The sequence below is a fragment of the Dendropsophus ebraccatus genome, chromosome 5, assembly GCF_027789765.1.
Source record: "Dendropsophus ebraccatus isolate aDenEbr1 chromosome 5, aDenEbr1.pat, whole genome shotgun sequence".
In the NCBI taxonomy this organism is placed as follows: Eukaryota; Metazoa; Chordata; class Amphibia; order Anura; family Hylidae; genus Dendropsophus; species Dendropsophus ebraccatus.
In genome coordinates, this window is record NC_091458.1 from 3,696,221 (window position 1) to 3,720,369 (window position 24,149).

At 48.9% G+C, this 24,149-nt stretch overlaps 1 protein-coding gene across 1 annotated transcript; it reads right to left on the reverse strand.

The window, feature by feature from the left end:
* Nucleotides 1-609: 609 nt before the first annotated feature.
* LOC138793348 (hydroperoxide isomerase ALOXE3-like) lies at nt 610-22,709 on the reverse strand. The gene is made up of 14 exons (XM_069971878.1): nt 22,519-22,709; nt 20,908-21,112; nt 16,935-17,016; nt 16,088-16,210; nt 15,913-16,016; nt 10,610-10,781; nt 10,389-10,536; nt 8,631-8,834; nt 8,307-8,393; nt 5,995-6,164; nt 5,712-5,833; nt 5,505-5,605; nt 2,691-2,861; nt 610-2,129 (listed from the first exon to the last, which is right to left on the reverse strand). The coding sequence occupies exons 1-14, from the start codon at nt 22,654-22,656 to the stop codon at nt 1,950-1,952; spliced, it is 2,007 nt and encodes a 668-aa protein (XP_069827979.1). The 5' UTR covers nt 22,657-22,709; the 3' UTR covers nt 610-1,949.
* Between the last annotated feature and the right edge of the window lie 1,440 nt (nt 22,710-24,149).

Below are 24,149 nucleotides of genomic sequence, written 5' to 3' on the forward strand. Positions count from 1 at the left end.
TGTGGGCTCCTCGTCGTGTGTCCCTCGGAACACTGATGAGGTTTCTGGGTCATTTGCCAATGCGGTTCCATGAGCTTTGTGGCAAATGAGACCTCTACAGTCGGAACTCCTCCAGGCCTGGAATCGAAGTCTAATGGATCTCGACAGGAAGATCATCTTGTTGCCAGGGCCATATTAACAGCTGCTGCTGCTCTAGGCACTAAACTTAAAGAAGCCCCACCACCAGACCTTACCAATATCACCATACCAGTCTCCCTCACTCTACTTTGTAATCACGCCTGTGCCCACTCCCCCCCCCCCAAAAAAAAACAACAAAAAAAAAACATATAGTGTTAGGCTATGTTCACACACAGTATTTTTACTCAGTATTTTGGTCCTCATATTGCAACCAAAACCAGTAGTGGATTGAAAACACAGAAAGGCTATGTTCACACATGCTTTTGAAATTTTTGTGGCTGACTGTCATTAAATGGCAAATAATTGGCTTTATTTTAAAACATCGGCCATTGTTATGAAATAACGGCCATTCACTAAATTTTAAGAGTGTGTGTGAACATACCCTACCTGTGTTTTGACTCCACTCCTGGTTTTGGTTGCAATATGAGGGCCAAAATAATGAGCAAAAATACTGTGTGTGAACCCAGCCTTAAGGAGGTAATACTTTGTATATATAGTGAAGCCATTCCAATATGGCGGACCTTCTAAACACGTAGAGATGTTAGATTCATTAAAGCTTACTAAGTAATCAATTTCTATGCAAGTAACTCTATTAGCACTTCAGCCAATAAAATACTAACACGAGCCCCAGGATATTCATCATGGCAGCCATCTTTGAATAAAGGAGATCCACCTTATCCATCCATGTGTCAGGGGGTTTGATTCTCAGTGAGAACTATGAACCTTATAACTTGGAACAGTCAATATGACCGCACTCTTGAGGTGCATCCATAACAAGAGGAACCCATACAAAGGCTGTGGTTAGAAGTTTTATGTGCCTATAATGTTCTCCATTGCTTTATGCTGGTATTATTGGTGTTTTGCATTTACAATGTCATCAGTTAATAGGCAAAGCTGAAGTTCTCAAAGGCTTAACCCACTTACACAACACTGTAGGAACTTTCCAGAAAACCTTAACTCAGCCTCTCTAGAAAGTGAGAAAGTGAGTAAGTGAGTAGGACAATTCTTTTTGGGCTACAAAAAGAGAAAGAACATAGCTCTCCAACCGGTCTGTGAGGAAAGACTCACAAGGACCTCACAGCCATAGACTATGACCCAATTAAGCTTATGTCTAGGCCTAGTAATGTAAAATGTAAGAAAAGCACAAGATCTTTCTGGCCTCAGGCCTACAGGGAGAAAAGCTGCAGATTTCCTGCCTGTGAGGGAGACCAATACTCACCTGAGGAGTCCAGACGTTTTGTGGAAACACTCCAGCTACTGTGACCACTGTGAACTAAACTGCGACCACACTGACAATCCCTTATCATTTCACCCACTCTTTGGGCTGCCCCTGCTATATATTCATCATTCTCCTGTACTGGACATAGGTAGGTAGACATATGTTCTACAAGCAATATCAGAAGGTCCACCAGGAATGGTCAAGTCACGTGAAGTCAGGTTGGCCGGGTGAAATGAAGGACAGCTCGGAACTCATCACAGAGCCAATAACCAAGCACTAGGGATTGCAGTAGTGGTCATCATGGTCCAGTCCTGAGGTTGGAGCAACACTTTACAACCAGAGGAGAGCCTTAGCTTTCTTTCAGGGACACTAGAATAATGGTCCAGGTCAATGACCCCAGAATAACATCAGCAATGGTGTTCAATAAGACAGCTTCTCAATGCAAACACAACAGTGTATTATCTTTGTAAGCAGAGAAGTGTAGGGTCAGTGCAGAAGAAGGCTCAATGTCATCTACATATGAGGCTGAAGAGGACATGGAGAACAGGCCCGGTCATATGGAAATGCTGTTCTCTATGTGTCTGGGGTCCAAGTATGGATATGGTAATCTTCGGCCTCGGTTCTTCTCTTCTATAGACAGAGATATCTCAACAAGTGTTTTCTGAAATTCTGCAATGAACTTCTGAGGGGCTTCTTCAGTAAAACGTTCATCCGGATAATTCCCAAGATGTCTCTGTAACAAAAGGAAGAAAATATCCCAGATAGACAGATAAAGTGACCAACATATCTAGCTCCACGCTCTAGCTCTACATTCCGCTCCCCAGCAATACTCCTTCCTCCAGCTCCACATTCAGCTCCATCTCCTCTAACATTACTCCTTCCTCCAGCTCCACATTCAGCTCCATCTCCCCTAACATTACTCCTTCCTCCAGCTCTACGTTCAGCTCCATCTCCTCTAACATTACTCCTTCCTCCAGCTCTATGTTCAGCTCCATCTACCCCAACATTACTCTTTCCTCCAGCTCTACGTTCGGCTCCATCTCCCCCAACATTACTAATTCCTCCAGCTCTACGTTTAGCTCTATCTCCCCCAACATTACACCTTCCTCCAGCTCTACGTTCGGCTCCATCTCCCCGACAATACTCAGTCCTCCAGCTCTATGTCTAGCTATATCCCCCCCCCCCCAATACTCCTCCCTCCTCCAGCTCTACCTCCATTTCCACCTCTCCCAACATTATTTCCTCCTCCTCCAGGTATTTTTTATGTGAAGATTATACTACCACTAGCACTCACCGTATCCATGGTCTCCTTGCTAACCTGCCACATGGTAGTCATCATGACAGTGGTGGTATTGACATCAGGCAGGGCGTCCAAGATATTCTGTAATGTGGTGACCCCTTTAGTTGTAGGAGGGGGGCTCTTCATAGATGATGGACTATTGGGTAGCCAGGAATAATAGTCAAACTGCGGGGAAAGCACAGTGTCCAGCTTTATGTTGTTAATGGAGATGCAGAATACCTACCTTGTTTTCTGCGACCACCTGGGTGCTAACACCAGATGCCCTCAGTGTTTGTTATGGAAGAAAACTGAGTTTCCGATGGAAAATCATTACGAAGAAGAGAAAAAACAATATTACTTTGGGCTGAGGTTAATGCCAGAATGATCTTTCTTCCTGGCCACTATTGTGGGAGCTTTGTCTTAATTTCAATCTCCCAGTGACCTTCCCTACATGATGATATCTGTGATTGGTCCCAATTGAGTTTGACTGGATCTGAAAATAGGCTGTTATTCCCAGCTTCCATGGCTTTATTTGATCATCCGTCCACAAGCTTTGCTGCACAACAACCAGGACTGGCTTTATGTTAGTTGGTGACCCGTGCTAAAGTACCCCCCCCCCCCAAGGATATAAATCATCGATTTAAAGTGGAACTTTCAGTAGGAAAAATGGAGTGTACATAAGCTCATGTCGTAGGAAAATAAGCCTTCTTAATATGTAAATGAGGCTAAACGGTCCTGGTGGCATTCCGCAGCACACCCAAAGTCCAGAGGGTGTTCTCCAGCATGACCAAAGCAAAGGGGTATTCCCAAACAAGGACAAATCACAGGGGACATTTCTCAACATGGGCAAAGTCTAGGGAGTGTTCCCCAGCACAGCCATAAGCCCAAGGGGTATGGTCAAAGCATAAATGTGTACAGCCAAAGCCCAGAAAGCATTCCCAAGTACAGCCAAAGCCCAGAGGGTGTTCCCAGCACAGCTAGAATCCCAGGGGGGGGGTGTTCCTCAGAACAGCCAGAGCCCAGGGGGGTGTTTTTCAGCACAGCAAAAGCCCAGAGGGTTTCTCTCAGCACAATCAGAGCCCAGAATGTGTTTCTCAACACAGATAGAGCCCAGGGGGTGTTTCCAGCACAGCCAGAGCCCAGAGGGTGTTCTCAGCACAGCCAGAGCCCAGAGGGTGTTTCTCAACAGAGCCAGAGCCCAGGGGGTGTTTCTAGCACAGCTAGAGACAAGAAGGTGTTCCCAGCACAGCCAGAGCCCAGGGGGTGTTTCTAGCACAGCTAGAGGCAAGAGGGTGTTCCCAGCACAGTTAGAGCCCAGGGGGTGTTACTAGCACAGCCAGAGGCAAGAGGGTTTTCCCAGCACAACCGGAGCCTAGATGGTGTTTTTAAGCACAGCCAGAGCCCAGGGGGTGTTCCCAGCACAGCCAGAGCCCAGGGGGTGTTCTCAGCACAGCCAGAGCCCAGGGGTTGTTTCTAGCACAGCTAGAGGCAAGAGGGTGTTCCCAGCACAGTTAGAGCCCAGGGGGTGTTACTAGCACAGCCAGAGGCAAGAGGGTTTCCCCAGCACAACCGGAGCCTAGATGGTGTTTTTAAGCACAGCCAGAGCCCAGGGGGTGTTCCCAGCACAGCCAGAGCCCAGGGGGTGTTCTCAGCACAGCCAGAGCCCAGGGGGTGTTTCTCAACACAGCCATAGCCCAGGGGGTGTTCCCATCACAGCCAGAGCCCAGAGGGTGTTTCTCAGCACAGTTAGATCCCAGAAGGTGTTTTTAAGCACAACCAGAGCCCAGAGGGTGTTTCTCACCACAGCCAGAACCCAGAGGGTGTTCCCAGCACAGCCAGAGCCCAAAGGGTTTTTCTCAGCACAACCAGAGCCCAGAAGGTGTTTCTAAACACAGCTAGATCCCAGGGGGTGTTCCTAGCACAGCCAGAGCCCAGGGGGTGTTTCTAGCACAGCCAGAGCCCAGTGGCTGTTTCTCACCACAACAGAGCCCAGAGGGTATTTCTCAACACAGCCGGAGCCCAGGGGGTGTTTCTCACCACACCAGAGCCCAGAAGGTATTTCTCAACACAGCCGGAGCCCAGGGGGTGTTTCTAGCATAGTCAGAGCCCAGGGGGTGTTTCTAGCACAGTCAGAGCCCAGGGGGTGTTCCCAGCACAGCCAGAGCCCAGGGGGTGTTTCTCAGTACAGCCAGAGCCCAGAAGGTGTTTCTCAACACAGCCAGAGCCGAGGGGGTGTTTCTCACCACACCAGAGCCCAGAGGGTATTTCTCAACACAGCCGGAGCCCAGTGGGTGTTTCTCACCACACCAGAGCCCAGGGGGTGTTTCTCAACACAGCCAGAGCCCAGTGGGTGTTTCTCACCACACCAGAGCCCAGAGGGTATTTCTCAACACAGCCAGAGCCCAGTGGGTGTTTCTCACCACACCAGAGCCCAGAGGGTATTTCTCAACACAGCCGGAGCCCAGTGGGTGTTTCTCACCACACCAGAGCCCAGAGGGTATTTCTCAACACAGCCGGAGCCCAGTGGGTGTTTCTCACCACACCAGAGCCCAGAGGGTATTTCTCAACACAGACGGAGCCCCGGGGGTGTTTCTCACCACAGCCGGAGCCCAGGGGGTGTTTCTCACCACACCAGAGCCCAGAGGGTATTTCTCAACACAGCCAGAGCCCAGTGGGTGTTTCTCACCACACCAGAGCCCAGAGGGTATTTCTCAACACAGCCGGAGCCCAGGGGGTGTTCCCAGCACAGCCGGAGCCCAGAGGGTGTTCCCAGCACAGTCAGAACCCAGAGGGTGTTTCTCAGCACACCAGAGCCCAGCTGTCACTCACCTGACCAGCATTGACTGCTGCGTGCTGAGCAGAACATCTGAAGATCACCATGGTCAGGTACTTCACCAGCGCAGACACTGTCTCCAGGTATGATGGGATTCCTGGTGGAATAAAGCTGGTCAATTTACTGTCATAGGGGCTAAAGCTGCTTCCTGGGCCACAACAGCCCCAGATCAGTGTTTGCCTCCAGACAGACTATTGTCATACCTGAGGATTCACGCTTCAGGAATCCTTCTTCATAGATCTCAGCCACCCAGGACTGAAGTTCTTGGTCGGTTTTGACAGCCTCATCGCTTCCATAGTAGTAATGGATGATGTTGGATACAAATCTAGGGAAGTAGAGGAGACCAGAAGGGGAGAGTTAGTATCCCATACCCACTATGGGGGGCGAGGGGAGGTATCTTCATGTTAAAGGGTATTTATAGGAAATATAGGTGTTAGCCCTGCCCCTATCAATCAAGACCCCAACAATGGCTGTTATAGTACATACCCCTCCATAGCCGCCCAGACTCTCAGGCCATCGTCTCTGTAGAAGTAATTTGGGATGGCGTCCATTCCACGACTTGTGATATCATCAGGTAGACAGAGGCCGCTGTATGTCACCTCCTCCATGGCTTTTTTCAACAGTACAGGGACACCTCCATTGCCAATTCCCAGAATCTAAGATCACAAAACACAGTGAAAAAGCCACCACATCATAAAGGAGATCTGCAGGGGAGGGGCTTATACACACAAGGTAGGCACATATATACTATGCAGGGGAGGGGCTTATACACACTATGGAGGCACAGATATACTATGGAGGGGAGGGGCTTATATACTGTGGGGCACAGATATACTGTGTAGGGGAGGGGATTATACACACAGTGGAGGCACAGATATACTATGCAGGGGAGGGGCTTATACACACTATGGAGGCACAGATATACTGTGCAGGGGAGGGGCTTATACACACTATGGAGGCACAGATATACTATGGAGGGGAGGGGCTTATATACTGTGGGGGCACAGATATACTATGCAGGGGAGGGGCTTATACACACTATTGAGGCACAGATATACTGTGCAGGGGAGGAGCTTATATACTGTCGGGGCACAAATATACTATGCAGAGGAGGGGCTCATAAACAGTATGGAGGCACAGATATACTGTGTAGGGGAGGGGCTTATACACACTATGGAGGCACAAATATACTATGCAGGGGAGGGGCTTATATACACTATGTAGGCACATATATACTATGCAGGGGAGGGGCTCATATACACTATGGAGGCACAGATATACTATGCAGGGGAGGGGCTTATACACACAAGGTAGGCACATATATACTATGTAGGGGAGGGGCTTATACACACAAGGTAGGCACATATATACTATGCAGGGGGAGGGGCTTATACACACTATGGAGGCACAGATATACTATGCAGGGGAGGGGCGTATACACACTATGGAGGCACATATATACTATGCAGGGGAGGGGCTTATACACACAGTGGAGGCACAGATATACTGTGCAGGGGAGGGGCTTATATACTGTGGGGGCACAGATATACTATGCAGGGGAGGGGCTTATACACACTATGGAGGCACAGATATACTATGCAGAGGAGGGGCTCATAAACAGTATGGAGGCACAGATATACTGTGTAGGGGAGGGGCTTATACACACTATGGAGGCACAAATATACTATGCAGGGGAGGGGCTTATATACACTATGTAGGCACATATATACTATGCAGGGGAGGGGCTCATATACACTATGGAGGCACAGATATACTGTGCAGGAGAGCGGCTCATATACACTATGGAGGCACAGATATACTATGCAGGGGAGGGGCTTACACACACTATGGAGGCACAGATATACTATGCAGGGGAGGGGCTTATATACACTATGGAGGCACAGATACTATGCAGGGGAGGGGCTTATACACACTATGGAGGCACAGATATACTGTGCAGGGAAGGGGCTTATATACTGTGGGGGCACAGATATACTGTGCAGGGGAGGGGCTCAAATATGCTATGGAGACACAGATATACTGTGTAGGGGAGGGGATTATACACACAGTGGAGGCACAGATATACTATGCAGGGGAGGGGCTTATACACACAGTGGAGGCACAGATATACTGTGCAGGGGAGGGGCTTATATGCACTATGGAGGCACAGATATACTGTGCAGGGGAGGGGCTTATAAACACAGTGGAGGCACAGATATACTATGTAGGGGAGGGGCTCATTTACACTATGGAGGCACAGATATACTATGCAGGGGAGGGGCTCATATACACTATGGAGGCACAGATATACTGTGCAGGGGGGGGCTCATATACACTATGGAGGCACAGATATACTATGCAGGGGAGGGGCTCATATACACTATGGAGGCACAGATATACTATGCAGGGGAGGGGCTCATATACACTATGGAGGCACAGATATACTATGCAGGGGAGGGGCTTATACACACTATGGAGGCACATATATACTATGCAGGGGAGAGGCTTATACACACTATGGAGGCACAGATATAGTATGCAGGGGAGGGGCTTATACACACTATGGAGGCACATATATAGTATGCAGGGGAGGGGCGTATATACTGTGGGGGCACAGATAAACTGTGCAGGGGAGGGGCTTATACACACTATTGGGCACAGATGTACTATGCAAGAGAGGGTCTCATATACAGCATAAGGAAGAGAATATATAGTTCTACAATGTAGAGACCCCCAGCGTGAAGCAGTGACTATGGGGGCAAAGATTCCCATTTCCTAGATGCCCTCCTTCATCTCACCTGGTCATTGATACCTCCAGGACTCAGGAGCTCAGATCTGGCGATGGTGTTGATCTCCAGGGTATAACGCAGATGTGGGGTGATGAGCTGTAGAATAATAAGAGGTTATTACACACCAGGAGATAATGTTATACATATGTGAGGGTGCAGCTTTGCGGTGTCCACAGATACACTGTAGCAAACCCTCCGATATCAGCAGGGACTGCAGCATGATCAGCTGGGAGTGGCGCTGTTAATACAAAGCAGCCATGTTCTCCTCATCCACAACAATCCCTTTAAGGTTGTGTGTGGAGGAAATGGTATGATGTATGGGCGGCCACTCACCTTGTACACTGGGTGGCTCATTGGCAGCTGTCTGGTGGTCGCAACGTTAAATGCTTCAGCAAGCAGATGGGTGTGGAGCAGGTGGTAGACGATCTGGTGAACCTGGAAGTCGGCATTGCGCATCCAGATCTTGGCCAAGGTCCAGTCCCATTTAGAGTCGCTGGGCAGGAAAATGGGCATCCGTTCTCCTGGAGTCTGACCCAGCTGTAATGGAAGCAGCAATGTAATGGAGTCACCATGTCGTCCTCAGGGGAACCCTTATCTCTACACACTACCTTACATTTAGCTCATTGGGTGAACAGAAGGACTATGGTATCAGGAGTTCAGGATGATGGGTGACAACCCCTCTGAACTATGGTCCCTGTTCATCTTCAGCACAAAATATAGATAGCTGTGGCCCATGTGGTGTCCCACCACGGGTGTTGCTTTTGGTTACACCCTTTGCAAAAGCCTGTACTTTTAAGCTACAAGTGGCAATGTAGCAGTACCAAAACTTTGCCACTAGATCTCGTTATTATATGTATGTATGCCTAAGATATTGCACGGCTGTAGAAGTTAAGGGGTTATTGTTTGTTTATGTATCACATGGATCTGTACACCAATGAGAGTTCTTTCTTCTCTTCACCTATCATCTCTCTCTTTATTTCTTTGCACACACTCCTCGCCCACTCACAGCACAGGAAGGAAGTCCCTTGGGTTAGAGGAAGTGTGGGGGTCTTTTGCCTTAGACTTTGTAGGGGTAGGACGCCCCCTACCGTTTCTCTTCAAGCAATCTTATTCAGCACTATGCAGTGTTAAGTCACTACTAGAGAGGACAAGTCAGGGATCATCCTAACCCACACCGTGGACCAGAGGAACACAGTGCAGGACAGTCTCCATAAAAAAGGAACTGATCCGGATAGAGCAAAGTTGCTAGAAGCCTATGAACTCTATCTCACAGCGTGGATGTCATCAGAGAACTCTGACCACTCTGCTCATCCCAGGTATAAAGGTCTGGGGCTTGTGTCACCCTCTAGGACAGGTTAACTGACACTGGTGGGCAATAGGTGGTGCAAAGACCAAAAGAGTCAAAATACAGGCACAAGTATTCTCTCTACTCTCAAGTCTTTTTCCTATTCTACCTCTAAAGTTCCGGCAGAGCACAGTACTACTCTCGACATCCTCCTCTCTACTCTTCTGAACATTCTACCTCTCAACACGCAAATCAGTCAGCACGGCTGTACCTTCTACTCCACTCTCAGTACAGACCTAGCCTATCAAGTATAAAGTACCCAGTCAAGGCAAAGCTGTATTAACTGCTTCCTATATTAAGTAAACGGATCTTATTTATTGTAACGGGACTCTGTGGTTCTTTACTAAGCACCTGCACAGTACACACACCTTCCTTGGGTCAACTCCCATTTCTGTGGGTGGCAGTGCCAATAGTCCTGGTGGGTCACTACTCCACTCCGGACCACCGTGACATTTACCCAAGGGACCCCGATAAAACCTGGCAGGTCACTGTCCACAGGGGAAAAAGGTATAGCCAGCCCACTAAACTAAAAGCAGGTGTGCCACCATACCTGTGTGCCCCTCCGGCACTGGCGTCACGACACATTACCACCGGGCAGGGCTATACCTTAGCCAACCACCACCGCACAGGCGTCACCATCTGGCAATAACTGACCGTGCCTCTACACCAGAGGTAACCACCACGACCACCACCACACCCATGTTATGGGAGGGGTCTGACAGCACACTGGAGGGATCCATCCTTACCTGGATAGCGATGGGGAGCAGCTGGTCCTGGGGGTCCTTCCACAGCAGACACATGGGGGCAGTGATGTATTGTTCCTTCCCATTAATCGAGGGGTTTGCAGGAATTCCCTGGAGAATCTTGTAATCGGCCAGGAAGATGTTCCCGTTCTGTAAGATGAGTGCACCCTTAGTACAGAAGCTTCATCATCAGTAGTCACATCCTCACTCAGGACGCCCTCATGTGCAGCTCTTTATCGAGGTCGGTGGAGGAGCCCAGAGATGCGGCCACCATGCTGCTACTGACAGGGAAGTTCTCCGGTAGATTGAGGCATTTCCTGATCACCATCGGGTTAACTCCATTCAGATACTGGTAACCAAAGAAGGAGTCCTCATTCCAGAGCCGGGAGACCTCGCCTGGAGAGTGAAAAGATAACAGAAATATTATATATATATATATATATATATATATATATATATATATATATATTATAAAGTATATGTATGGGCGTCTTCTATAGGCGCCCAATCACCTGAACCATGTGACCCCTGATTTTTCCTGTAGGTTAAGTGCCCAGGAAAGCTTAAGTAAAGGTCCTGACATTGCTAGATATATAGACTCCATCTCCTTCCAGTCCTGTGACTCCATCTCCTACCAGTCCTATGACTCCATCTCCTACCGGTCCTGTGACTCCATTTCCTACCGGTCCTGTGACTCCATCTCCTACCAGTCCTATGACTCCATCTCCTACCGGTCCTGTAACTCCATTTCCTACCGGTCCTGTGACTCCATCTCCTAACAGTCCTATGACTTATTTCATACTGGTCCTATGACTCCATCTCCTACCGGTCCTATGACTCCATCTTCTACCAGTCCTGTGACTCCATCTTCTACCAGACCTGTGACTCCATCTCCTACCAGTCCTGTGACTCCACTCCTACGAGTCTTGTGACTCCATCTCCTACCAGTCTTGTGACTCCATCTCCTACCAGTCTTGTGACTCCATCTCCCACCAGTCTTGTGACTCCATCTCCTACCAGTCTTGTGACTACATCTCCTATCAGTCCTGTGACTCCACTCCTACTGGTCCTGTGACTCCATCTTCTACCAGTCCTGTGACCCCATCTCCTACCAGTCTTGTGACTCCATCTCCTACCAGTCTTGTGACTCCATCTCCCACCAGTCTTGTGACTCCATCTCCCACCAATCTTGTGACTCCATCTCCTACCAGTCCTGTGACTCCATCTCCTACCAGTCCTGTGACTCCACCTCCTACCAGTCCTGTGACCCCATCTCCTACCAGTCTTGTGGCCCCATCTCCTACCAATCTTGTGACTCCATCTCCCACCAGTCTTGTGACTCCATCTCCTACCAGTCCTGTGACTCCATCTTCTACCAGTCCTGTGACTCCATCGCCTACCAGTTCTATGACTCCATCTCCTACCAGTCCTGTGACTCCATCTCCTACCATACCTATGACTCCATCTCCTACCGGTCCTGTGACTCCATTTCCTACCGGTCCTGTGATTCCATCTTCTACCAGTCCTGTGACTCCATCTTCTACTAGTCCCATGACTCCATCTCCTAACAGTCCTATGACTTATTTCCTACCGGTCCTATGACTCCATCACCTACCGGTCCTGTGACTCCACCTCCTACGAGTCTTGTGACTCCACCTTCTACGAGTCTTGTGACTCCACCTCCTACCAGTCCTGTGACTCCACCTCCTACCAGTCCTGTGACTCCACCTCCTACCAGTCCTGTGACTCCATCTCCTACCAGCACTATGACTCCATCTTCTACCAGTACTATGACTCCATCTTCTACCAGTACTATGACTCCATCTCCTACCAGTCCTGTGACTCCATCTCCTACCATACCTGTGACTCCATCTCCTACCGATCCTGTGACTCCATCTTCTACCAATCCTGTGACTCCATCTCCTACCAGTTCTATGACTCCATCTCCTACCAGTCCTGTGACTCCATCTTCTACCAGTCCTGTGACTCCATCTCCTACCAGTCCCATGACTCCATCTCCTAACAGTCCTATGACTTATTTCCTACTGGTCCTACGACTACATCTCCTACCGGTCCTGTGACTCCATCTCCTACCAGTCCTGTGACTTCACCTCCTACCAGTCCTGTGACCCCATCTCCTACCAGTCTTGTGACTCCATCTCCCACCAGTCTTGTGACTCCATCTCCTACCAGTCTTGTGACTCCATCTCCTATCAGTCCTGTGACTCCATCCCCTACCAGTCCTGTGACTCCATCTCCTACCAGTCCTGTGACTCCACCTCCTACCAGTCTTGTGACTCCATCTCCTACCAGTCCTGTGACCCCATCTCCTACCAGTCTTGTGACTCCATCTCCTACCAGTCCTGTGACCCCATCTCCTACCAGTCTTGTGACTCCATCTCCCACCAGTCTTGTGACTCCATCTCCCACCAGTCTTGTGACTCCATCTTCTACCAGTCTTGTGACTCCATCTCCTATCAGTCCTGTAACTCCTTCTCCTACCAGCCTTGTGACTCCATCTCCTACCAGTCCTGTGACCCCATCTCCTACCAGTCCTGTGACTCCATCTCCTATCAGTCCTGTAACTCCTTCTCCTACCAGTCCTGTGACTCCATCTCCTACCAGTCCTGTGACTCCATCTCCTACCAGTCCTGTGACTCCATCTCCTACCAGTCCTATGGCTCCATCTCCTATCAGTCCTGTAACTCCTTCTCCTACCAGTCTTGTGACTCCATCTCCTACCAGTCCTGTGACTCCATCTCCTACCAGTCCTGTGACTCCATCTCCTACCAGTCCTGTGACTCCATCTCCTACCAGTCCTATGGCTCCATCTCCTATCAGTCCTGTAACTCCTTCTCCTACCAGTCCTGTGACTCCATCTCCTACCAGTCCTGTGACCGCATCTCCTACCAGTCTTGTGACTCCATCTTCTACCAGTCCTGTGACTCCATCTCCTACCAGTCCTATGGCTTCATCTCCTATCAGTCCTGTAACTCCTTCTCCTACCAGTCTTGTGACTTCATCTCCTACCAGTCCTGTGACTCCATCTCCTACCAGTCTTGTGACTCCATCTCCCACCAGTCTTGTGACTCCATATCCCACCACTCCTGTGACTCCATCTCCTACCAGTCCTGTGACTCCATCTCCTACCAGTCCTGTGACTCCATCTCCTACCAGTCCTATGGCTCCATCTCCTATCAGTCCTGTAACTCCTTCTCCTACCAGTCCTGTGACTCCATCTCCTACCAGTCCTGTGACCCCATCTCCTACCAGTCCTGTGACCCCATCTCCTACCAGTCTTGTGACTCCATCTTCTACCAGTCCTGTGACTCCATCTCCTACCAGTCTTGTGACTCCATCTCCTACCAGTCTTGTGACTCCATCTCCTACCAGTCCTTTGACACACATGGTCCCCTTGACACATTTTGCTCCATTTCCGAGGTATATCCTGACACTATGGTGGATACAGCTCTAGACAATATACTCAGTTCAGTCTCAGTCTCACCTGCGATTCTAGATCTTACAAAACAAAAGACCATCTTCATGTCCTCCAATGTAGTCCAAGGCTTTTCCCGATGCATCTCCTACCATCTCCATCTCCTACCATCTCCTACCAGTCCTGTGACTCCATCTCCTACCAGTCCTGTGACTCCACCTCCTACCAGTCCTGTGACCCCATCTCCTACCAGTCTTGTGGCCCCATCTCCTACCAATCTTGTGACTCCATCTCCCACCAGTCTTGTGACTCCATCTCCTACCAGTCCTGTGACTCCATCTTCTACCAGTCCTGTGAATCCACCTCCTACCAGTCCTGTGACCCCATCTCCTACCAGTCTTGTGACTCCATCTCCCACCAGTCTTGTGACTCCATCTCCTACCAGTCTTGTGACTCCATCTCCTATCAGTCTTGTGACTCCACTCCTACTGGTCCTTTGACTCCATCTTCTACCAGTCCTGTGACCCCATCTCCTACCAGTCTTGTGACTCCATCTCCTGCCAGTCTTGTGACTCCATCTCCCACCAGTCTTGTGACTCCATCTCCCACCAGTCTTGTGACTCCATCTCCTACCAGTCCTGTGACTCCATCTCCTACCAGTCCTGTGACTCCACCTCCTACCAGTCCTGTGACCCCATCTCCTACCAGTCTTGTGACTCCATCTCCCACCAGTCTTGTGACTCAATCTCCTACCAGTCTTGTGACTCCATCTCCTACCGGTCCTGTGACTCCACTCCTACCGGTCCTGTGACTCCATCTTCTACCAGTCCTGTGACCCCCATCTCCTACCAGTACTATGACTCCATCTCCCACCAGTCTTGTGACTCCATCTCCTACCAGTCCTGTGACTCCATCTCCCACCAGTCCTGTGACTCCATCTCCCACCAGTCTTGTGACGCCATCTCCTACCAGTCCTGTGACCCATCTCCTACCAGTCTTGTGACTCCATCTCCCACCAGTCTTATGACTCCATCTCCCACCAGTCTTGTGACTCCATCTCCCACCAGTCTTGTGACTCCATCTTCTACCAGTCTTGTGACTCCATCTCCCACCAGTCTTGTGACTCCATCTCCTACCAGTCTTGTGACTCCATCTTCTACCAGTCTTGTGACTCCATCTCCCACCAGTCTTGTGACTCCATCTCCTACCAGTCTTGTGACTCCATCTTCTACCAGTCCTGTGACTCCATCTCCTATCAGTCCTGTAACTCCTTCTCCTACCAGTCTTGTGACTCCATCTCCTACCAGTCCTGTGACTCCATCTCCTACCAGTCCTGTGACTCCATCTCCTACCAGTCCTGTGACTCCATCTCCTACCAGTCCTATGGCTCCATCTCCTATCAGTCCTGTAACTCCTTCTCCTACCAGTCCTGTGACTCCATCTCCCACCAGTCCTGTGACTCCATCTCCCACCAGTCTTGTGACGCCATCTCCTACCAGTCCTGTGACCCATCTCCTACCAGTCTTGTGACTCCATCTCCCACCAGTCTTGTGACTCCATCTCCCACCAGTCTTGTGACTCCATCTTCTACCAGTCTTGTGACTCCATCTCCCACCAGTCTTGTGACTCCATCTCCTACCAGTCTTGTGACTCCATCTTCTACCAGTCCTGTGACTCCATCTCCTATCAGTCCTGTAACTCCTTCTCCTACCAGTCTTGTGACTCCACCTCCTACCAGTCCTGTGACCCCATCTCCTACCAGTCCTGTGACCCCATCTCCTACCAGTCTTGTGACTCCATCTCCTACCAGTCCTGTGACCCCATCTCCTACCAGTCTTGTGACTCCATCTTCTACCAGTCCTGTGACCTCCATCTCCTACCAGTCCTGTGACTCCATCTCCTACCAGTCCTGTGACTCCATCTCCTACCAGTCTTGTGACTCCATCTCCTACCAGTCTTGTGACTCCATCTCCTACCAGTCCTTTGACACACATGGTCCCCTTGACACATTTTGCTCCATTTCCGAGGTATATCCTGACACTATGGTGGATACAGCTCTAGACAATATACTCAGTTCAGTCTCAGTCTCACCTGTGATTCTAGATCTTACAAAACAAAAGACCATCTTCATGTCCTCCAATGTAGTCCAAGGCTTTTCCCGATGCAGGAGTCCCTTCAGTTTTGCTGCAAGTTTCCTGTAAAGAGACGGACATTGCGATGAGGACCGCTCACAGTCTCTGAAGCCTGATTGTTATTGAATACATACGTGATGAGTGCCATGTAGCTAAAGCTGCCCCTTTTCAGGTAAGAATACTGATCATTGGCGGGCAGGTCTACAATGCTCTCTACATCAATGCAATGGGGGATTCCATCAGAGAAAAGTGTCCACCTGAAAAACAAAAGCACACGTGTTTCTCTCTCTCTCTCTCTATATATATATGTATATATGTGCTCCATGCCTCCATGTCTTAGTCACATGTTGCCTCCTAGCCAGGAGCAGCTCACCGAAGTTTCTGATAAAGGTTGGAGAGATAGTCCTTAGTCCAGCCTGCTTTAACCTGGATGGGGTAGACTCCAGCATGAGTCTTGCTTTGGCCGGAGAACATGTCAGACAGCTCAGCTCCTTCTAGTCAGACCATTTATTTGATGATGTTTTCTTAGTATCCTGAGTATAGGATTGGTACCATAGACAAGGTGAGATAACAAGGACAGAGCTTCAGGACCAAGTTCCAGCCTCTGAGCTAGAGTAAATCCCTAGTCTGGAAAGGAGAAGATTTTACCTCCAATGCCCCTGAACCTATTATCCAAGGTAAGTCAGAAGAGCCTGCAGGAAGGACAGGCTACAAGACGCGAGGACATGCCTCTGACAGACCCTGACACTTTAACCCTCTAAGTTGACTACAGCACTTCCCAAAGCTATTACATTGGGTAAGCAACACCAATCTACCATGTGACACATGACATTTGAAATACAACACCCAGCTAGCCCTGCAGCAGTGCCGTCCCCATGGCTATCACAATAACACCCAGGTGGGACTCGCTTAGACTCACATGTAATCTGTTCTGTCTGTTCTGTGTGGCCGTTCCCTCACTAGGGAATATTTATCACTTACCTGTGGGTTTTCTTCTTTTTCTTCAGCTCTGTTTCTCGCTGTTTTTGTATAATGGGGTGAAGGTTCACGGTTGATATCAAGGCTGAAAGGATAGACAGAAATTCAGCATTATCCAGCACACTATAGCAACATAAAGATATAATAATATGATATAATGACATGATACTTTATACAGCACACTATAATAACATAAAGATATAAAATAACGTGATACTTTATACAGCATACTATAATAACATAAAGATATAAAATAACATGATACTTTATACAGCACACTATAATAACATAAAGATATAAAATAACGTGATACTTTATATAGCACACTATAATTACATAAAGATATAAAATAACGTGATACTTTATATAGCACACTATAATTACATAAAGATATAAAATAACGTGATACTTTATATAGCACACTATAATTACATAAAGATATAAAATAACGTGATACTTTATATAGCACACTATAATTACATAAAGATATAAAATAACGTGATACTTTATATAGCACAATATAACATAAAGATATAAAAAAAAACAGGATATATTAGGGTGGGTTCACACTGAGGAATCCGCACAGAGCAGTTCCTTTGTATTCCATCGCTCTTCCCCGCTCACACCAGCATGCAATTCTGCCCGTCCCATAGACTCCATTCTATGCACAGGCGGATTGCACTGTCCATCAAAGGAATTGACACATCAATTTAAATTCTTTCATCGGATAGCGGAATTCGCCCGACCATAGAATGGAGTCTATGGGACGAGCAGCAATGCGTGCATGCGAGCGGGGGAGAGCGACAAAATACGCGGGAACTTTTTTGCGCGGATTCCTCGGTGTGAACCCACCCTTATACAGCACACTATAGTAACATAAAGATATAAAATAACATGACCTGCCTCCTGCCTGGACACTCAGATGACCACTCCTGCCTGAGGACACTGAGATGACCACTCCTGCCTGGACACTCAGATGACCACTCCTGCCTGGACACTCAGATGACCACTCCTGCCTGGACACTTAGATGACCACTTCTGCCTGGACACTTAGATGATCACTCCTGCCTGAGGACACTCAGATGACCACTCCTGCCTGGACACTCAGATGACCACTCCTGCCTGAATACACTTAGATGACCACTCCTGCCTGGACACTGAGATGACCACTTCTGCCTGGACACTTAGATGATCACTCCTGCCTGAGGACACTCAGATGACCACTCCTGCCTGGAAACTTAGATGACCACTCCTGCCTGGACACTCAGATGACCACTCCTGCCTGGACACTTAGATGACCACTCCTGCCTGGAAACTTAGATGACCACTCCTGTCTGGACACTTAGATGACCACTCCTGCCTGAGGACACTTAGAAAACCACATCTGCCTGGAAACTTAGATGACCACTCCTGCCTGGAAACTTAGATGACCACTCCTGCCTGGACACTCAGATGACCACTCCTGCCTGGACACTTAGATGACCACTCCTGCCTGGACACTTAGATGACCACTCCTGCCTGAGGACACTTAGATAACCACATCTGCCTGGACACTCAGATGACCACTCCTGCCTGGAAACTTAGATGACCACTCCTGCCTGAGGACACTCAGATGACCACTCCTGCCTGAGGACACTTAGATGACCACTCCTGCCTGAGGACACTTAGATAACCACTCCTGCCTGAGGACACTTAGATAACCACTCCGGCCTGAGGACACTTAGATGACCACTCCTGCCTGAGGACACTTAGATGACCACTCCTGCTTGGACACTTAGATTACCACTCCTGCCTGAAGACACTCAGATGATCACTGCTGCCTGAGGACACTGAGATGACCACTCCTGCCTGAAGACACTGAGATGACCACTCCTGCTTGGACACTTAGATTACCACTCCTGCCTGAAGACGCTCAAATGACCATTCCTGTCTGGACACTCAGATAGTAAACAGATCACTCATCTCAGGGAAACCAGACATAGATAACCTACCTGAGAAATAAGAATATGCAAAAAAGAGCCCATGGAGCCTCAATTAAGACTCTCAAAACAAAGGACTAGCCAGATATCCCTCCGGAAAGGGCCCAGCCAAGGGGTGGCTTCTTTAGGGAAACCTACAAAACCACCATATTAAGTGGCCCTATAAGTCAATGTAATGACAAGGGAAATACCAAGGCCAGGTATCCATCCACAGACAGCTGTTTCAGGACACTTAGATGACCACTCCTTTCTGAAGACACTCAGACGACCACTCCTGCCTGGACACTCAGATGACCACTCCTGCCTTGACACTCAGATGACCACTCCTGCCTGGAAACTCAGATAACCACTCCTGCCTGAGGACACTTAGATGACCACTCCTGCCTGGACACTCAGATGACCACTCCGCCCTGAATACACTTAGATGACCACTCCTGGCTGGACACTTAGATGACCACTCCTGCCTGGACACTTAGATGACCACTCCTGCCTGAGGACACTCAGATGACCACTCCTGCCTGAATACACTTAGATGACCACTCCTGCCTGGACACTTAGATGACCACTCCTGCCTGGACACTTAGATGACCACTCCTGCCTGAGGACACTTAGATGACCACTCCTGCCTGAGGACACTTAGATGACCACTCCTGCCTGAGGACACTTAGATGACCACTCCTGCCTGAATACACTTAGATGACCACTTCTGCCTGGACACTTAGATGACCACTCCTGTCTGGAAACTGAGATGACCACTCCTGCTTGGACACTTAGATGACCACTCCTGCCTGGACACTTAGATGACCACTCCTGCCTGAGGACACTTAGATGATTACTGCTGCCTGGACATTAAGATGATCACTCCTGCCTGAGGACACTTAGATAACCACTCCTGCCTGAGGACACTTAGATAACCACTCCTGCCTGAGGACACTTAGATAACCACTCCTGCCTGAGGACACTTAGATAACCACTCCTGCCTGAGGACACTTAGATGACCACTCCTGCCTGAGGACACTTAGATAATCACTCCTGCCTGAGGACACTGAGATGACCACTCCTGCCTGAAGACACTGAGATGACCACTCCTGCTTGGACACTTAGATTACCACTCCTGCCTGAAGACACTCAAAAGACCATTCCTGTCTGGACACTCAGATAGTAAACAGATCACTGATCTCAGGGAAACCAGACATAGATAACCTACCTGAGAAATAAGAATATGCAAAAAGAGCCCATGGAGCCTCAATTAAGACTCTCAAAACAAAGGACTAGCCAGATATCCCTATGGGAAGGGCCCAGCCAAGAAGTGGCTTCTTTAGGGAAACCTACAAAACCACCATATTAAGTGGCCCTATAAGTCAATGTAATGACAAGGGAAATACCAAGGCCAGGTATCCATCCACAGACAGCTGTTTCGGGATGTTGCCCCTCATCAGTGTGGAGCAGGATTCTGGCTAGGTCGGAGCAAAGCCTAGTAGAGCTATACGTGAAACCGATCACTGATCTCAGGAATATCTGGCTAGTCCTATGCTTCCAGACTCTTAATTGAGGCTCCATGGGCTCTTTTTTTGCATGGACACTCAGATGACCACTTCTGCCTGGACACTCAGATGACCACCCCTTCCTGAAAACACTCAGATGACCACCCTTACCTGGACACTTAGATGGCCACTCTGTCTGGACACTCTGGATAACTTCTCATGCTATCTGACACTCAAACTGGGACCCCTGGGAACCTTCACCCACCAGCAGGTGCCCCCATTAGGATGTGAAACTCAACTCTGTTCACAGAGCTGAAATACCAGGCACAGCTTCTCTCATATGTATGGTGATGCTTTTGGATAGTGTGGAGACAGCCATGGCTTCTTTATTGGAAGAAGACCACAACATCATAGTCTAATATACATTTCCAAGATAAAGTGGAGAGTAGTAACCATATTTGTTGGGCCCAAATGCTGTCACCATGAGCAAAATAGACAATAGAAGACACAAACCTTTCCCTTCCAGAATCTCAACTGTTGTCACCCCAGAGATCCATTGATACAGCGGGAACTGGTAGAGCTGCCCCTCAGGGGAGGTGACATTGACATACAGGCAGTACCAGGCATCTTCCGTGTAGTACAGGTAGGCATCCTTGTAGATCCGAACTAAAAGGAGGTCCCCCAAGTCTGTCTCAGTGCTCACTTCAAAGTATGTGACCTGAAAGTGAAGAGGATAAAGCATGGGAGATGCATATAGAATAAGCCCACACTTATGCGAACATCATGAGAATCCCACCATCATGAGGAACCAATCATCATCAGGAGCCCACCATCGTGAAGTGTCGATGATCATGGGGAGCCCACTCTCATGAGGAACATATCATCATGTGGAGCCCAGCATCATTAGGAACCCATCATTATGAGAAGTCCACCATCATGAGGATCCCACCATCCTGAGGAGCCCATCATCATCAGGAGCCCATCACCATGAGGAGCTAACCATCATAAAGAACCTATGATCATGAGGAGCCCACCATCATGAGCAGCCCGCCATCATGAAGAAACCATCATCATGACAAACCCATCTTTATGAGGAGCCCACCATCATGAGGATCCCACCATCATAAGGATCCCACAATCATGAGGATCACACCATCCTGAGGAGCCCATCATCATCAGGAGACAATCACCATGAGGAGCCAACCATCATAAAGAACCTATGATCATGAAGAAACCATCATCATGACAAACCCATCATTATGAGGAGCCCACCATCATTGGAAACCATAATCATGAGGAGCCCACCATCATGAGGAGTCCATCATAATGATGAATTTATCATCATGAGAAACATATCATCAAGAAGAACCCGTCATCATGAGGAACCCATTATCACGAGAAGCCCATCATCGTGTGAACCTGTCATAATGAAGAGTCCATCATTATGAGGAACTTATTATTATAAAGAACATATCATCAAGAAGAACCCATGATCAGGAGGAGCCCGCCATTATGACGAACCCATGATCAGGAGGAACCTATCAGCATGAGGCGCTCCCCATTATGAGGAACCCATCATCATGAAAAGACCACCATCATGAGGAACCCACCATCACAAGGAGGCCAGCATCAGGAAGAACCTACCATCAGGAGGAATCCATCATCATGGAGAGCCTAACACCATGAAGAATCCATCATCATGAGGAGGCCACCGTCATGAGGAACTCATGATTAGTAGCCATCATCATGAGGTACCCATCATCACGAAGAGCCCACCATCACCATTCTTGCCTGGGGAAGGGGGGGGGGGTGCTTAAACATAAGAAAGAACTACAATTACAGCCCCAAGTACATTGCGTCAAACCAGATGGAAATCTGCAGACGTTTTCACTCCCTGAGTTTGCATTACAGTATCACTTTGTGTTATCTAATCTAAATAATAATTGCAGCTCTACACAAGAGCCCTGAGGAAAAGGAAATCTAAACAGCCGGTGCACACCCGAATGATAGGCAAGCCTTCCTGGAAATGGATGCAATGTAAGTCACAACGTAACAGCAGAAGAGTGCATACCCCCTATTGTAGCCCCTATGATGCTGACTCCCCTGAGCCCCCAGATCCCTCACCTTCCCGGGCATCCACAGGTGGGACAGCTCCTGCTTAGTGCTTTCTCCATTCACCCCAACGAGGCTGATGGAGATGGTGTCGATGGTCCCGGCAGTGAGGTCGCTCCCTGTGGCCACTGTCACCTTGTATAGCACCATGTCTACAGAGAACGTCCTGCGCTAGATCAGCTCTGCAGCATATATGAGACTAGGTGTCACTGGGCGTGATAGAACTGACCTACAGGGTATTATTATATTATATGTGACTATAACTCCTCCCGTCGCATGTGATGATGTAAGAACACCCCTATAATCATCAACTGCCCGGGAATCCTCTACTCTCAGATCTACAGATTTACTGCAGCTGTGAATGGGGTCATGTTCAGACCTGGGGCACAGGGGCTCTAAGCTGGAGCTGTCCTTCCAGTGAGGGGTAGGAGGCAATACAGGGCAAATATATCTCCTTAGGTCTGAGCATAAGGAAGAACGTAAGTCCTAGAATGTGGTTGATGGGTCTCGTATTTCCCCTGGGACACCCCCGAATACAGTTCCCAGCTGATGGTGGCTTGGGCTGCCCTTGGTGTTGCACAGGTGCAGGTATAGCTGGGACACCGGCTCTAGTAAGAACGAGAAGAGAGGCGTAATGGAGAAATGGGTAAACCCACTATGGTCAGAAATGAATCATCCACTTACATGGAGGTGCAAGGTACAGCTCCAACGGGAACAATGCAACAGCAGGTGGTACAGGTGGGAAGGAGTTAACCTGTCGCTGAGTTCCTGAGTTGTTAATGTTCCTGAGGTGACAGAGAGAAATCCCACCTGTTGGCTCCCGATGGTAGAAATGGTCCAACTGAAGGGCCAGTAAGGTCCCGGACTGCTAAGAGGTCTTCTAGTGTACCAGTGGGTCTGGAAATACCATGAAGTGGAGAAACCCAACAGTCCCAACACCGAGAACACCCTGTGGAAATGTAAGGAGAAGGATCAGGGGTCCTTGTTGAACTTCAGTGGAGCAGCCTTAGATTGGGAACCCAGCGTGAAGGCCTATACAGTCCGATCCCAGTGTGCCCAGCAAGCCTCGTGTTCACGTCTATAAATGAGGCCTTGGACCAGTAGGTCTCTGCAGATTGTCCGATGAGAAGTCCCCGGATTTTTCACTCTTTTTGTAGAGTTGCATTACCAGTCTGCTTAGTTTCATCTATTTGTCTTGGTGCCAAGTCTCCGCCTAGTTGTTCTCTGTTGCTTTGTGAGGGGTTGTGGAACGACAGTGTTGTAGGGATCTGCAGTATTTTTTGTTTGGGTCTTTGGACCCAAGGTGGGCTGAGGCTTCCAGCCAGGGTGATGGCACTGGGGTGTGTCCTAGTGGTGGATAGAGGAGTCTGGTGCTAGCGAGGACAGTAGGCCACAGTGATAGAGGAGTCTGGTGCTGGCGAGGACTGTAGGGAACAGTGATAGAGGAGTCTGGTGCTGGGGAGGACTGTAGGGAACAGTGATAGAGGAGTCTGGTGCTGGGGAGGACTGTAGGGAACAGTGATAGAGGAGTCTGGTGCTGGTGAGGACTGTAGGGAACAGTGATAGAGGAGTCTGGTGCTGGGGAGGACTGTAGGGAACAGTGATAGAGGAGTCTGGTGCTGGGGAGGACTGTAGGGAACAGT

Coding starts and splice junctions, on each gene's coding strand:
- LOC138793348 (XM_069971878.1), bottom strand. CDS start 22,656: ATGGTGCTATACAAGGTGACAGTGGCCACAGGGAGCGACCTCACTGCC. Junction 8,835..10,388: donor TGCTCCCCATCGCTATCCAG/GTAAGGATGGAT, acceptor CTTCCATTACAG/CTGGGTCAGACTCCAGGAGA. Junction 6,165..8,306: donor CTGGAGGTATCAATGACCAG/GTGAGATGAAGG, acceptor TTGTGATCTTAG/ATTCTGGGAATTGGCAATGG.